This window comes from Meles meles, chromosome 2 (assembly GCF_922984935.1).
Source record: "Meles meles chromosome 2, mMelMel3.1 paternal haplotype, whole genome shotgun sequence".
Lineage (NCBI taxonomy): Eukaryota > Metazoa > Chordata > Mammalia > Carnivora > Mustelidae > Meles > Meles meles.
Genome location: NC_060067.1, coordinates 165,390,527 through 165,404,896, shown reverse-complemented (window position 1 = coordinate 165,404,896; position 14,370 = coordinate 165,390,527). Strand labels below are relative to the sequence as shown.

Genomic DNA, 14,370 nt, shown 5'->3' with positions numbered 1-14,370 from the left:
GCTATTGAGAAGATGGCTTCTTTGTTGTAAATCACTAGGACATTTATAAACCAAGGGAGACTCCTGTCTTGCAGGATTGGGATCTCTGCAAGTTAACTATTTGTTTTTTATTAACATCTGGTCCCTGTGGCGCCACCGCCTAACCGCCCTGGTGGTATATGATTAAGTTGTTTTCCCAGGTTTAAGCTAGTTCCTCTTATCTCGAGTCAGGTACGCAGTGTGGGCCTGTTAGGGACGCTCAGTAAAATGGCTTCCCGGCCTTCAGGATGGCCATTCTTATGCTAACCCACTCTTACAGTGCAAGGTGCCAGCTTTTGCTTTGCCAAAATGGCTGTCCTTATGTCAGGGCTAGACTCGAGGTGGGTACAGCCTGGTTTTTTTGGCCTCCACACCTGGAGCTGGTTTCCAGGACTTGTTTTAAGTCCCCTGGGTGAAGGGGAGCAGGGGCAGTTTAAGGGTTAAACAACATAGTTATTGTTTAACCTCAGTGGAAGCCTCTGGCTAAAATAGAAATATAAAATAGGTCCTTACAGGCCCAAGTATGGACCCTGAGCCAGATTACAGTCTTTAAAGGCAGAGTGGGGGTGGGCTCCGCGGTGAATGAGGACAAAGGGGATGATGTTAGTCTCTAAGGAATTTTGGAAGCAAGGTCTCCAGGACCTTGAGGGGCTAGCTATTCTTGAGAGAAAGGTTATTTATTACTAGTAGTAAAAATCTTCTCGTGAGACCCTTTAGATGTATATCAGTGGGTCATGTGCTTGGGAATGATCGCTGACACTATCTTGGAGGTTTAGAGATAAAGTTTCACATTTCTCCTATCAAGTGTCCTTGTTAGTGAGATCTTTATATTTCCTTCTGCCTCAGCCTCCTTCAGTTTTATGGTGGGGAGGGTGACATTAGGGCTTGGGGAACTGAGTTATTTGCCTGGGGAAATTGGGCTATTGTTAAATCTGTAGGACATTGTAAACCAAGGGAGACTCCTGTCTTACAGGATTGTGATCTCTGCAAGTTAACCATTTGTTTTTCTTTTAGGGCAGCCAGGAGTGCCTGAGGAATGTCACACATACTACCGAGGGCGGGGAGCGAGTGAGAGGGTGTGCAAGGTGCCAGCTTTTGCTTTGTCAATATGGCTGTACTTATGTCAGGGCTAGACTCGAGGTGGGTACAGCCGCGTTTTTCTTGGCCTCCACACAGAGATCTGCACTATCCCTAATCCCTCCCAGCTTGAAAGTATATAATGGGTAGCTCCTCAGGACCCCGGTGTAGCTCTTTCTGCCCTCAGGTCCTGGCCCTGCGCTTTAATAAAACCACCTTTTTGCACCAAAGACATCTCCAGAATTCTTCCTTGGTAATTGGCTTTGAACCTCAACGCTCTTCTTCCATCAAACCTATGTTCAGTATTTAATGATGTAGCATTTTGTCTTATTTGGAAATGATCTAGACATTTAATGAATTTAACTTAACCCATCATTTAAACTCACTTGGCAAAAACTTTAAGGCTTTAGGTTACGAGAAAGATTTGGGGAAACAATTGAAGTAGATGTAAATACGGCTGAAAAGTTTAAATAAACTTTTATCTTGTTTACATTTATTTATTCTTTTTTTTTTTAAGATTTTATTTATTTGACAGACAGAGATCACACGTAGGCAGAGAGGCAGGCAGAGAGAGAGAGGAGGAAGCAGGCTCCCTGCTGAGCAGAGAGCCCGATGTGGGGCTCGATCCCAGGACCCGGGTCATGACCTGAGCCGAAGGCAGAGGCTTTAACCCACTGAGCCACCCAGGCGCCCCTATTTATTTGTTCTTAATAACTACTATGTTTAGATTACCCACGTGGATTTCATTAAACATTAGCCAGAGTTAGCCATTATCCTAAGCTCTTATTTTTTGTTGTTGTTGGGAGATCTTACAAGACACAGTATGAATTCGTTCGGCTAGGTAAACTCATGTAGAATAAGAGTCTTCTATTTGATGTTAACTCTGAAGATATGTCTGTTTTAATCAAACCATCAACCTTCAGCTAGATTTTATATTGAATATTTTCCCAGATCGTGTGAACTGGAAAACCATTTGCCTTAGTTTCTGTCTTTGAGAGTTTTAGAATGCCCGGTCCTTAACAGCGCTTGCCTTGAAACCAGCTACACAGAGCTCTTTTACAAATTAATTTTAGCAATACCATCTGGAGGTAGAAAAAATCCCTCATTTACACTATATATATATGGACATACACACAAAAACAGATGGAAAGGACCTCATAATTTCTAATATTTGTGGAGAAGATTTTTAAGATTTGTATTTTGTACCTGGTCTTAAGCTTGAGGTTGTGCTAGACTTTGGACACAGGCGCCCTTTTAGCAGTTTGTATTTTAAAAAGGTCTCCCCCCTGTCTCTCCCCTTAAGTCTCAGGTGATTGTGGGCTTGTGTTTACATTTCAAAAGAATGAGAAGGTGTACAAGTTTAAGGGACAGGAAAAAAGAATGTAACTTAAGTCAATAGTTTACAAGTCTTTTTGAGATAAAGGGAACTTTTGGGATTGGTAAAGGATAGGTGAATTTCCCAAGGCCTCTAAAGCTGATCCCCCCCCCACCCCAAATTTGTAAAATCAGGATAATTGTTCTGGGTTCCTCAGGGAATTGGGTTGTAATTTGAAGAACATCCTGGGTTGATCCAACATATCCACCTACAATATCTTTAATTTGTTTCTTTTCCTCTGGCTACATAGTTTTAATTTTAAATATTTCTGGCAGTACTGAATACCGGCCCCCCCTTGGGTGTAAGATGGGTCCCTAAACCCAGAGTCACTCCCTAAGATCGCCAAGGAAAGAAACAACAACCTGCTCGCCTCAGGGAGGCGGAAAGCCAAGCTTTCAGTTATACAAAGTGAGATCCTGAGAAGGCAAGGATCCCTAAACAGTGGGGTTGCATTTGGAAAGGAAGGACAAAGTGCAACTATTTTTTCTGTCTTACCTGGGCACTAGAGACATTGAGAAGAACGGAATCTGGTGGGCTTTTTCACCCTTCACTGGTTCTACCAACTTTCCCAGGACTGTCTCTGCAAGCTCTGGTATCTATCAGACGTTCCCCTTGGCCATTAAAGGGAATAATGTAGCAGTTTATCAGAAAATGCCCTGGTTTTATCACCTCTGGCAGGGGCCCGTGTGAGGGCCCTCCTTTCAAGGTAGATATGGTGGGTGTCTGTACGACCGTTAACTTGGCAGCCTTTTCCTATGGCTGTGTAGTCTTTCTAAGTGAAAAAACAACTCAGGATGAGTAGAATGAGTTCCCAAAAGAGAAAATAGGGGAGCAGTAAGCATGACATCATTGTTTCGTCTTGTTTCAAGCATCTCTTCCATTAATCTTTCTTTAGCCTTCTGCAGTGAATCTTTCCATGAAACTATTTTGGAACTTTGAACATGTTTTGGAAGTTTCTGCTTGCCAGTTAAAACAGTTGGGTTGGGGAACCCTGGCTTTCAGGTGCACTTCTTAAATGATCTTTTCTCGAATATTCCCTACCGTGACTCTTATAATCCTAGGTTGTTGTAGTAAAATTCTGCCCCTTCTGTAGATATTCACAGCTCCTGGCACCTTAGTTTTTAGGCACGAAATAAGCAAGAGTGCTGGAAGATGGTGTACTTGATTCTCTGGACTTTAAGTGTAAGGTTTTATAGGCGAGATAAACAGGACACCAGGCGAGGTAGGCACAAGGCAAGATTTACTAAAGGCACTCTCCGGCGAAGTTTCAGGGCTCGGGAGAAGGGGAGCCAGGAAAGTCGCGCTGGGAGGAGGTGGGCACTCCCGGGCGAGGTTCCATGACTGGAAAACGGAGTCCGGGAAGTTGCACTGGGAGGGAAATGGCGGGGGTCTTTTGTTGGACCAAGGCAGGGCATGGGCTCACATCCATATATGGTAGGGTATTTGGTGATCGGAGGGTATGGCGTGGGGGGGTCCTGATACTTCTGTTCCCTGCATAGATACTGGATTACCTATGGAGACGTGACCTGGGCATATATCCTTTTGGTGGGAGAGTCAAGGATTAAGGAAGGGGAGGGAGGGGGCTGGAAGATGGTGGCCTCGGCAGTCATTCTATTGTTCTCCTGCATTCCCGGAGCCAGCAACCCAACATTAAGGATCCCAGTAGCTAAGACTGTTTACATAAAATGAGACAGACAAATGTGTCTCAAAACAAAAGATGTCGTCATGGCCGGGCCAAGAGAAGCCATGCGTACCACCAGGAATGCCTAACGTGGATTAAGTCGGTGGACTCCATATGGAGACTGGGGACTGGAAATGAGGAAAGGTCTAAACCGAGGGTGGGAACTGGGGAGTCCAGCCTGGAACTGCCGGCTGAACCATGGGATAAGTTACGAAATTTGATGTGAGGTGGGGCCTGGGAACAAATGGTCAGGAAAGAATTCTTGAGACATTTTTGATACAAAAAAGTTGGAATTATTAAAGCATGGGGGCAGAAACAGCTGCCCTAGGATTGTGAGGAGCAATCAATTATATGCTTATAAGTTGGGAGGGGCAGAGATAAAAGAAGCTTCCAGAAGGATTTTCTTTTTTCTCTTCTTTTTTTTCTTTCCTAAGATTTGAGGGGGTGTGTGTGCACCTGTTGTGGAGGCCGAGAAAATTAAGGCCATCCCATCTCAAGTTTAGCGTTAGCACAAGTACAGCCATCTTAGCTTCGGCAGCCATCTCAGGCCCCTGTCACCAGGGGCTGAACTTTACCCTACTTTAGTTACAGGAAAAACTGCTATACCCCACCCTGCTTTAGTTCCAGGAAAAAAACACTATACCCAACCCTGCAACACCCTGGCAACAGCTAATGAGCTTACTGCAGTAAAGTCTGAAATTTCCCCTCTACCCACCTCCCCAAGCCTCTTGTAATGACATAAAGATACCCCTGCCTTAACTAGACTCAGGGTCCAAGTCCCGACTCCACTGTGTTGGGTATACTTGGGCCCAAGCTTAAGCTTGTTGAATAAACCCTGGTGTGATTGCATCGGTGTTGGTGTTGGCTCCTTGGTGGTCTCTCGGACACGAAAACTTGGGCATTACATTTGTAGGTCCCAGCGAGATCTGAGAGACCCCCAGGACCCCAACCCAGAGGGTCCTGTGCCAGCTGGTAAGTGCACTTGTTTTTATCTACTTGCACGCATACTTTGGAAGCTCCAATCTGCATTTTTACCTGTAGGAATTCCAACCTGTATCTGGGTTGATATTGGCTTAAGCAGACGCACTTGCGGGCCGTCGACCAGGGTTCTTGGGAGACGTCCCTTGCCCTTGCCTGGAGGACGAAGTCCTCATCTGTGGGGAAAGCCAGCTGCCGTTGCGGTCGGATTCTCCCTTAACTTCCTTTCAGCTTTGTCTTCGCGGCCGCGTCAGATTGTTTGTCCTTGTGAGTGTGTTCTTGTTAATTATCGTAAGTGTATTTATCTTGCTGTGGACTGAGGACGTGATGGGACAGACGCAGACGACCCCTCTGTCTCTGATGGTTGACCACTTCTCGGACATTAGGGAAAGAGCTCATAACCTGAGCACGGACGTACGAAAGGGAAAGTTTCAGACTTTCTGCATGTCTGAATGGCCAGCCTTTAATGTTGGATGGCCCCGGGAGGGAAGTTTTCAACTACCTATTATCTTACAGGTTAAGGCCGTCATCTTCAGAGAAAAACCATACGGCCACCCTGACCAAGTGCCTTATATCCTGGTCTGGCAAGACATGATTGAGAATCCTCCCTCCTGGCTTAAATTACTTTCTCCCTCCCAAAGCCCTAGCCCTGTGGAACCCAACTCCTAAGTCTGACAAGAAAACGGAGTCCGAACGAAAGACTCCGTTCTACCCAGTCCTTCACAACACTTCCACGGAGGACCTGATTTTTCCACTGCCCTACCAGGTCTCTGCCTACCCCACCGCCCCCAGTCTGCCCCTCTGGCAGAAGCATCAGGGGCTGCCGAGGGAGTGCCACCCACCCCCCCAGATGGAGGGGGCCCCCATGCATGGGCTGGCAGCAGGGACATGTGGACGGACCCATTGGGCAGCCCCAACCCCAAACCTGGGACCGGCCGATTCTGCTGTCCTTCCCCTCTGTGCCATGAGACCCCCCGATGAAACGGGTGGACAGCCAATATTATATTGGCCCTTCTCTACTAGTGATTTACACAACTGGAGAACTTTGCATCCAACATGCAAAGTTCTCCAATAACCTAAAAGATGTTCTCGATCTTTTGGATACTGTTCTTTTCACCCATCAGCCCACCCGGGATGACGGTCAGCAGCTCTTGCAGGTGCTCTTTACCACTGAGGAAAGAGAGCGAATCCAGGTGGAAGCCCAAAAGTCTGTCCTGGGTGACGACAGGCAGCCAACTCAGAACCCCGATCTCATAAATGGCAGCTTTCCCCCTTGTCTCGCCCCGCTTGGGACTGCAACTCAGCAGAAGGTAAGGAGAGGCTCTGGGTCTACCGCCAGACTCTAATGGCAGGTCTCAGGGCTGCAGCACGCAAGCCTACCAATCTGGCCAAGGTATATGATGTAAGACAGGGTAAAGATGAGAGTCCGGCGGCATTCCTAGAAAGGATCATAGAGGTGTTCAGACAGTACACCCCTATGAATCCAGAGGCCCCAGAGACCAAAGTTGCCATAGTTATGGCTTTTGTTAACCAAGCCACTCCGGACATTAAAAGGAAATTGCAGAGGGTGGAAAGACTAGGAGAAAAGAGCCTACAGGATCTGATAGTGGTGGCAGAAAGAGTCTGCAATAACAGAGAGAGCTGGGAGGAACAACAGGCTAAGATAAGTGACCATCAGACCCGGAACCTGGCTAAGATCCGACTGGCCACAACCATGGATGACCCACACGAAAAACAGATGTCTCAAGAGGTTGGCTTCTGGAGCAGGTAAGGAGGATGGCCCCCGTCGAGAACACCCCAAACTGAATAAAAACCAGTGTGCTTATTGCAAGGAAGAAGGTCACTGGGTAAAGGATTGCCCCAACAAAAGACCAAGGGCCTCCGCTACTATCTTGGAGGTCGAAGATTTAGATGACTGGGGGAGCTGGGGTTCAGCACCCCTCCCCGAGCCCAGGGTAACCCTTAAAGTGGAGGGGCAACCAATTAAAGTCCTAGTAGACAGCGGGGCACAGCACTCTGTCTTGCTACAACCTCAAGAGAAGTTGACAAATACGACCTCATGGGTACAGGGGGCCATAGGCACTAAACAGTATTCATGGACGACCCGAAGAACAGTGGATCTCGGCATGGGCCGGGTAACCCACTCCTTCATGATCATCCCTGAGTGCCCCTACCCCTTGTTAGGCCGGGGCCTACTCACCAAGATGGGAGCCCAAATTAGTTTCCACCCTGAAGGGGCAGAGGTTCTGGATAAAGAGGGGCACTCGATCCAGGTGCTTGTCATGAACCTCGAGAATGAATATCGTCTTCACCAAATGCCCCCAGCACCAGTGACTGACATTGACCACTGGTTGCAGGAGTTTCCCCAAGCATGGGCAGAAACGGGGGGAATGGGACTGGCCCAACATCGGCCAGCCATATACGCTGAACTGAAGCCAGGAGCAGATCCAGTCAGGGTCTGCCAATAACCCATTCCTCTCACGGCACGGACAGGGATCACCCCACACATCTGGTGACTTCTAGACTCAGGCATACTGCAGCCTTGTCAGTTGGTGTGGAACGCTCCCCTGCTGCCGGCGCGAAAGCCACACTCTAATGATTATAGACCAGTCCAGGACTTGAGGGAAGTTAACCGACGGTTGATGGACATGCACCCTACGGTCCCAAACCCTACACTCTCCTCTCCACCTTGCCCCCAGACAAGACTTGGTACATAGTGCTAGACCTAAAAGATGCCTTTTTCAGCTTGCCCTTGGCCCCAAAGAGCCAAGATCTCCTCGCTTTTGAATGGGCGGACCCAGAGAAGGGCATCAGTGGCCAACTCACCTGGACTCGACTGCCACAAGGATTCAAGAATTCGCCCACCATCTTCGACGAGGCGCTGCACGAAGACTTAGGTGAGTTCCGTGCCAAGCACCCTAATCTGACCCTGTTACAATACGTAGATGATATCTTGTTGGCAGCAGAGGACCAGGAAACATGCTTACAAGGCTCCAAGGATTTGCTCCAAGTGATAGCAACTCTGGGATATTGGGCTTCAGCTAAGAAGGCCCAGATCTGCAGAACGGAGGTGAGCTACCTGGGGTACAGATTAAAAGATGGACAAAGATGGTTAACAGATGCACGGAAGGAGACTCATGAGACTCTGAGTCTTCAGACTCAGCCTTGAAACGTCCGCTAGGTATGTGAATTCCTGGGGACGCCTGGGTTCTGCCGATTGTGGATCCCTGGTTTCGCTGACATGGCTAAGCCCCTCTACGAGGCCACAAAACAAAAACAGGACTTCGTATGGACTGAGGCCATGAACAAAGCCTTCAGTGACCTTAAACAAGCCCTGCTTTCTGCTCGGCACTCGGGCTACCTGATCTAACTAGGCCCTTCCACCTTTACGTGGATGAAAAGGAAGGGGTGGCGAAGGGAGTCCTAATTCAATACCTAGGCCCCTGGAAGAGACTGGTGGGCTACCTCTCAAATTAGATGCCGTGGCTGCTGGATGGTTTGGGCCACTGCCTTCGGCTCGGGTCATGATCTCAGGGTCCTGGGATCGAGTCCCGCATCGGGCTCTCTGCTCGGCGGGGAGCCTGCTTCCCTCTCACTCTCTCTGCTTGCCTCTCTGCCTACTTGTGATCTCTCTCTGTCAAATAAATAAATAAAATCTTTTTTTTTTAAAGATTTTATTTATTTATTTGACAGAGAGAGATCACAAGTAGACAGAGAGGCAGGCAGAGAGAGAGAGAGGGAAGCAGGCTCGCTGCCGAGCAGAGAGCCCGATGCGGGACTCGATCCCAGGACCCTGAGATCATGACTTGAGCCGAAGGCAGCGGCTTAACCCGCTGAGCCACCCAGGCGCCCCAATAAATAAAATCTTAAAAAAAAAAAATCATTGCTGCAGTAGCTGCCATGGATGCAGATAAGCTGGCTCTGGGGCAGGAACTATACGTCACTACCCAGCATGCCATTGAAGGGGTGCTCAAACAATCCCCAGACCGATGGATCAGCAATGCCTGCTTGACCCATTACAAGGGCTTGCTTTTGAACCCTACCAGAATTTTGTTCCAGGCACCAACAGCCCTAAACCCAGCGACACTGCTCCCTAACCCTGACTGGGAATGCCCCCTACATGACTGTCAAGAAATCCTGAAAAAATGTTCATCATCACTAGCCATCAGGGAGATTCAAATTAAAACCACATTGAGATACCACCTGACACCAGTTAGAATGGCCAAAATTAGCAAGACAGGAAACAACGTGTGTTGGAGAGGATGTGGAGAAAGGGGAACCCTCTTACACTGTTGGTGGGAATGCAAGTTAGTGCAGCCACTTTGGAGAATAGTGTGGAGATTCCTGAAGAAATTAAGAATAGAGCTTCCCTATGACCCTGCAATTGCACTGCTGGGTATTTACCCCAAAGATACAGATGGAGTGAAAAGAACGGCCATCTGTACCCCAATGTTTATTGCAGCAATGGCTACGGTCGCCAAACTGTGGAAAGAACCAAGATGCCCTTCAACGGATGAATGGATAAGGAACATGTGGTCCATATACACAATGGAGTATTATGCCTCCATCAGAAAGGATGAATACCCAACTTTTGTAGCAACATGGACGGGACTGGAAGAGATTATGCTGAGCGAAATAAGTCAAGCAGAGAGAGTCAAGTATCATATGGTCTCACTTATTTGTGGAGCATAACAAAGAACATGGAGGACATGGGGAGATGGAGAGGAGAGGGAGTTGAGGGAAACTGGAAGGGGAGATGAACCATGAGAGACTATGGACTCTGAAAAACAACCAGAGGGTTTTGAAGGGGCGGGGGGGTGGGAGGTTGAGGAACCAGGTGGTGGGTAATAGGGAGGGCACATACTGCATGGAGCACTGGGTGTGATGCCAAAATAATGAACACTGTTATGCTGTAAATAAACAAATAAAAAAAAAAATCCTGGCTCAGGTGCACAGAGTCAGAGCCGATCTCCAGGACCGACCACTGCTGAATGTGGATGACACCTGGTATACAGACGGCAGCAGCTTTGTCCAGGAAGGAATCAGGTATGCGGGGGCAGCTGTGACCACAGAGACAGAGATTGTCTGGGCGGAACGGTTAGCGGCTGGGACATCTGCCTAACGTGCAGAACTGATTGCGCTAACCAAGGCACTAACAATGGGAGCAGGCAAGCGGATAAACATCGATACTGATAGCAGGTACGCCTTTGCCACGGCCCACACCACGGAGCCATTTACAGAGAAAGAGGGCTCTTAGCAGTAGAAGGAAAGACTATTAAAAACAAGGCAGAAATTCTTGAGTTCCTAAGGGCCCTCTGGCTGCCCAAGGCACTGGCCATTATCCATTGTCAGGGACACCAAAAAGCAGGCACACCAGTGGCCAGGGGAAACAGGCTGGCTGACTTAAAGGCAAAAGAGGCAGCTCTTTCAGTGAACATGTCTTAGTGACCACATTGCCTGACCCAGGAGCACCAAGCTTGCCCGACAACCCCAACTACACTGACGCAGACTTACAATGGATTAGGCGTCTGCCCATGACACAATGCTTACATGGCTGGTGGAGAGCTGCAGATTTCAGCATAGTCCTACCAGAGGAACTGGGACGGCGAGCTCTATCCAAAATGCATAAGAGTACCCACATGGGAACAAGAGAAATGGAAGACTTGGTGCGACATGCAAGGATCACCGTCAAAGACTCCTGTTCAAAGATCGAACAGATTGTGTTAAGCTGCCACGCATGTCAATTAACTAATGCCACTGCCCATGGATCTAACCCGGGCACTGGGCTCCGGGGGTACCACCCAGGAGTCTACTGGGAAGTGGACTTCACTGAGTTAAAACCTGGAAAATACGGATACAGGTATTTGCTAGTGTTCATAGATACGTTTTCAGGATGGACAGAGGCATTTCCCACCACACATGAAACCGCACAGACTGTGACCAAGAAGCTGCAGGAAGACATCTTGCCGAGGTATGGTTTTCCTGTTAAGATTGGCTCAGACAAGGGACCCGATTCGTCTCTAAGGTAACACAGGGAGTAGCACTAGCGCTTGGAGCAGATTGGAAATTACATTGTGCGTGTAGGCCCCAGAGCTCAGGACAGGTAGAGAGGATGAACAGGACGTTAACAGAGACCTTAACTAAATTAGCCCTGGAGACTGGCGGGGACTGGGTGACTCTCCTCCCCTTCGCCCTATATAGGGTATGAAACTCCCCATATAAGATGGGACTTACCCCTATGAGATCATGTTTGGTATCCCTCCACCTGTCATTCCCAATTTAAAACCTGAGGTGCTTGCTGAGTTTGATGATCACCAACTCCTTTTCTCCTTCCACATGTTACAATGAACCCATGAACAGGTGTGGCCTGAGCTGAGGTCCCTCTACGAGACTGGGCCACCCCAGGGTCCCCATCGATACCGGCCGGGTGACTGGGTGTACGTCCGGAGATACCAACGCCAGACACTTCAACCGCGCTGGAAGGGACGGTACATTGTGATCCTGACCACTCCCACCGCTCTCAAGGTCGACGGGATTACTCCCTGGGTCCACTACACCCACGTCCCACCAGCTGACCCACACGCTGTTCTCAAGGACTTCGCTCCAGAATGGAAAAGTCAGCCCGACAAGGACAATCCCCTAAAGCTAAGACTGCACCGTTCTTACTTACCCCACTAATGTTGCTTATGTTATGTCCCCCTCAGGCCAGAGCCCATCCCCACCAACCACTTAACCTAACATGGCAGATAATAAGGGTTCCTACAGCAGAGGTTGTATATTCCCTCTCGAAAATTGCCCCACTACAGGCTTGGTTCCCTGACCTCACTCTTGACCTAACAAAAATACTTGGGGACACCCATCTCCACGGGTTGAGAAGCCAACTATACAAACGGCATTTTTATGTTTGCCCGGGACACCTCACAGGATACCGGGCAAAACAGTGTGGGGGCCCTACCCACTTTTACTGTGCCAGCTGGAGCTGTGTCTCCACTGGCGAAATTTGGTGGACGGCCCCCTACAAAGATGATTTAATTACTCTAAAAAGAAACCACACATTACAGAGCTCTGAAACCAGTAATCTGATCACCCTAAAATTCACAGAGGCCGGCAAACTAGATACAAGATGGCAGATGGGACTTACTTGGGGCTTAAGAATCTATGACGTAGTAAGACTCGGCTACCAGGACCCGGGTGCAATATTCACCTTGAGACTCTCGGCCCAGAATAACCAGGTTAACCTAGGCCCAAACCCTGTATTAGAACCACCCAAAACTCAGATAACTCCTATCCCCCCTCTGCCGGCCTCCCCTGAACCCACCATACCATCTGCGTCCAAGATATGATCACTCCCGTCCCGACCCCCTTCCCACAAGATCCTCCCCTCTTCAGCCCCTCTCAGCATCCACTTTGGGACCTGATGTTCCAAGCTTACAGGTTCCTCAGTGCAACCAAGCCCAATCGTACCTGATCTTGCTGGGGCTGCTATGATATCCAGCCTCCCTTCTATGAGCGAATTGTGATGTTGGGTCACTACAACACAACCTCCAATCCTAAGGCCTGTAGATGGCATCAAAAGACTCAAGGACTCACTTTACAATCCGTGTCAGGTCAGGGACTCTGTATAGGCACCCCCTCACCCCAAACCAGTCCGTATGTAATGATACAAGATCTATATCTAGCCTGGACTACCACCTACCTCCTCAAGACTGCTGGTGGGCATGTTCTACAGGCCAAGCCCCTGTTTTCATGATCAGGTTCTGAATCAGACAAAGGGTTTCTGTGTGCTCGTTCAGCTACTTCCTAAAATTATCTACCACTCAGATGAGCAGGTACTTCAGTGGTTCTATGCAGGTACCCACAGACGGGATAGAAGAGAGCCCATCTCGGCTATCACCATCGCTACGCTGTTGGGAATTGGGTTAGCAGGTGCAGGGACAGGTATTGCTTCACTAGCCGTACAGAATTCCACTATAACAGTCTCAGCAGCAGCAGTCGATCTCGACATAGAACGAACGGATAGAAACCTCTATTTCCCACCCCCAGGACTCCCTAACATCTTTGTCTGAGGTTGTCCTTCAAAACAGAAGAGGGTTAGAATTAGTCTTCTTACAACAAGGGGGGTTATGTGCTGCCTTAAACCAGGAAAGTTGCTTCTTCACTGACCACTCAGGAATAGTCTGAGAATCAATGACAAAAGTCAGAGAAGGTTTGGTTAGATGCAAACGGGAACGGGAACAGCAGCAAGATTGGTTTGAATCATGGTTCAATCGTTCCCCATGGTTAACCACCTTGCTGTCCACCCTAGCCAGGCCCCTCATTATCCTCCTCCTCCTCACCTTCAGGCCCTGCATTGTCAATAGATGAGTTACTTTTGTCAAAGTCAGAGTCTGTACAGTTCAGCTCATGGTACCCAGACAGCAGTACCAACCACCGGACCTTGTTGCTGAGACCAGCCTGGACCCACAATTGGGTCCTTCCTTAGGTTCCTCTGAGGGGGGAAATGTGGAGGCCGAGAAAATGAAGGCCATCCCACCTCAAGTTTAGCGTTGGTACAATTACAGCCATCTTAGCTTTGGCAGCCATCTCAGGCCCCTGTTACCAGGGGCTGAACTTCACCCTACTTTAGTTATAGGAAAAACCTCTATACCCCACCCTGCAACACCCGGGCAACAGCTAATGAGCTTACTGCAGGAAAGTCTGAAATTTCCCCTCTACCCCCGGCCACCAAGCCTCCTGTAATGACACATAAATACTCCTGCCTTAGCTAGACTTGGGGTCCAAGTCCCTACTCTGCTGTGTTGGGTGTACTTGGGCCCAAGCTTAAGCTTGTCGAATAAAACCTCATGTGATTGCATCGGTGTTGGTTCCTTGGTGGTCTCTGAGACACGAAAACTTGGGCATTACACTGTGTGGGTGTGGGTGCGTGCGCAGGCGTGTTCACACACGCGCGCGCCCGTGCATTGGGGGAGGGACAGAGGGTGAGGGAGAATCTGAAGCAGACTTCCCACCGAGCATGGAGCCCAAGGCAGGACTCAGGGCTCATCCCACAACTGTGGGATCATGACCTGAGCTGAAATCAAAAGTTGAACTGAAATCACACAACAAAAACTTACACGGTGTACTGTATGTTGGCTAACTGAACATAATGGAAAAGAAAAAGGAGTCAGACAACTGACGGAGCCAGCCAGTGCCCCTCGGTAAGGATTTTCATATGTTAAAGAAGACTTACAGGATCCTAGCT

General features: G+C 48.7%; 1 protein-coding gene across 1 annotated transcript; it reads left to right on the top strand.

Annotated features, from left to right (window-relative positions):
* Positions 1-4,195: 4,195 nt before the first annotated feature.
* LOC123936937 lies at positions 4,196-13,983 on the top strand. Its single transcript, XM_045997434.1, has 4 exons — positions 4,196-4,220; positions 5,233-5,396; positions 6,254-6,439; positions 11,490-13,983. Exons 1-4 carry the CDS (start codon positions 4,196-4,198, stop codon positions 11,805-11,807), a joined length of 693 nt encoding a protein of 230 aa, XP_045853390.1. The 3' UTR covers positions 11,808-13,983.
* The last annotated feature ends 387 nt before the right edge of the window (positions 13,984-14,370 follow it).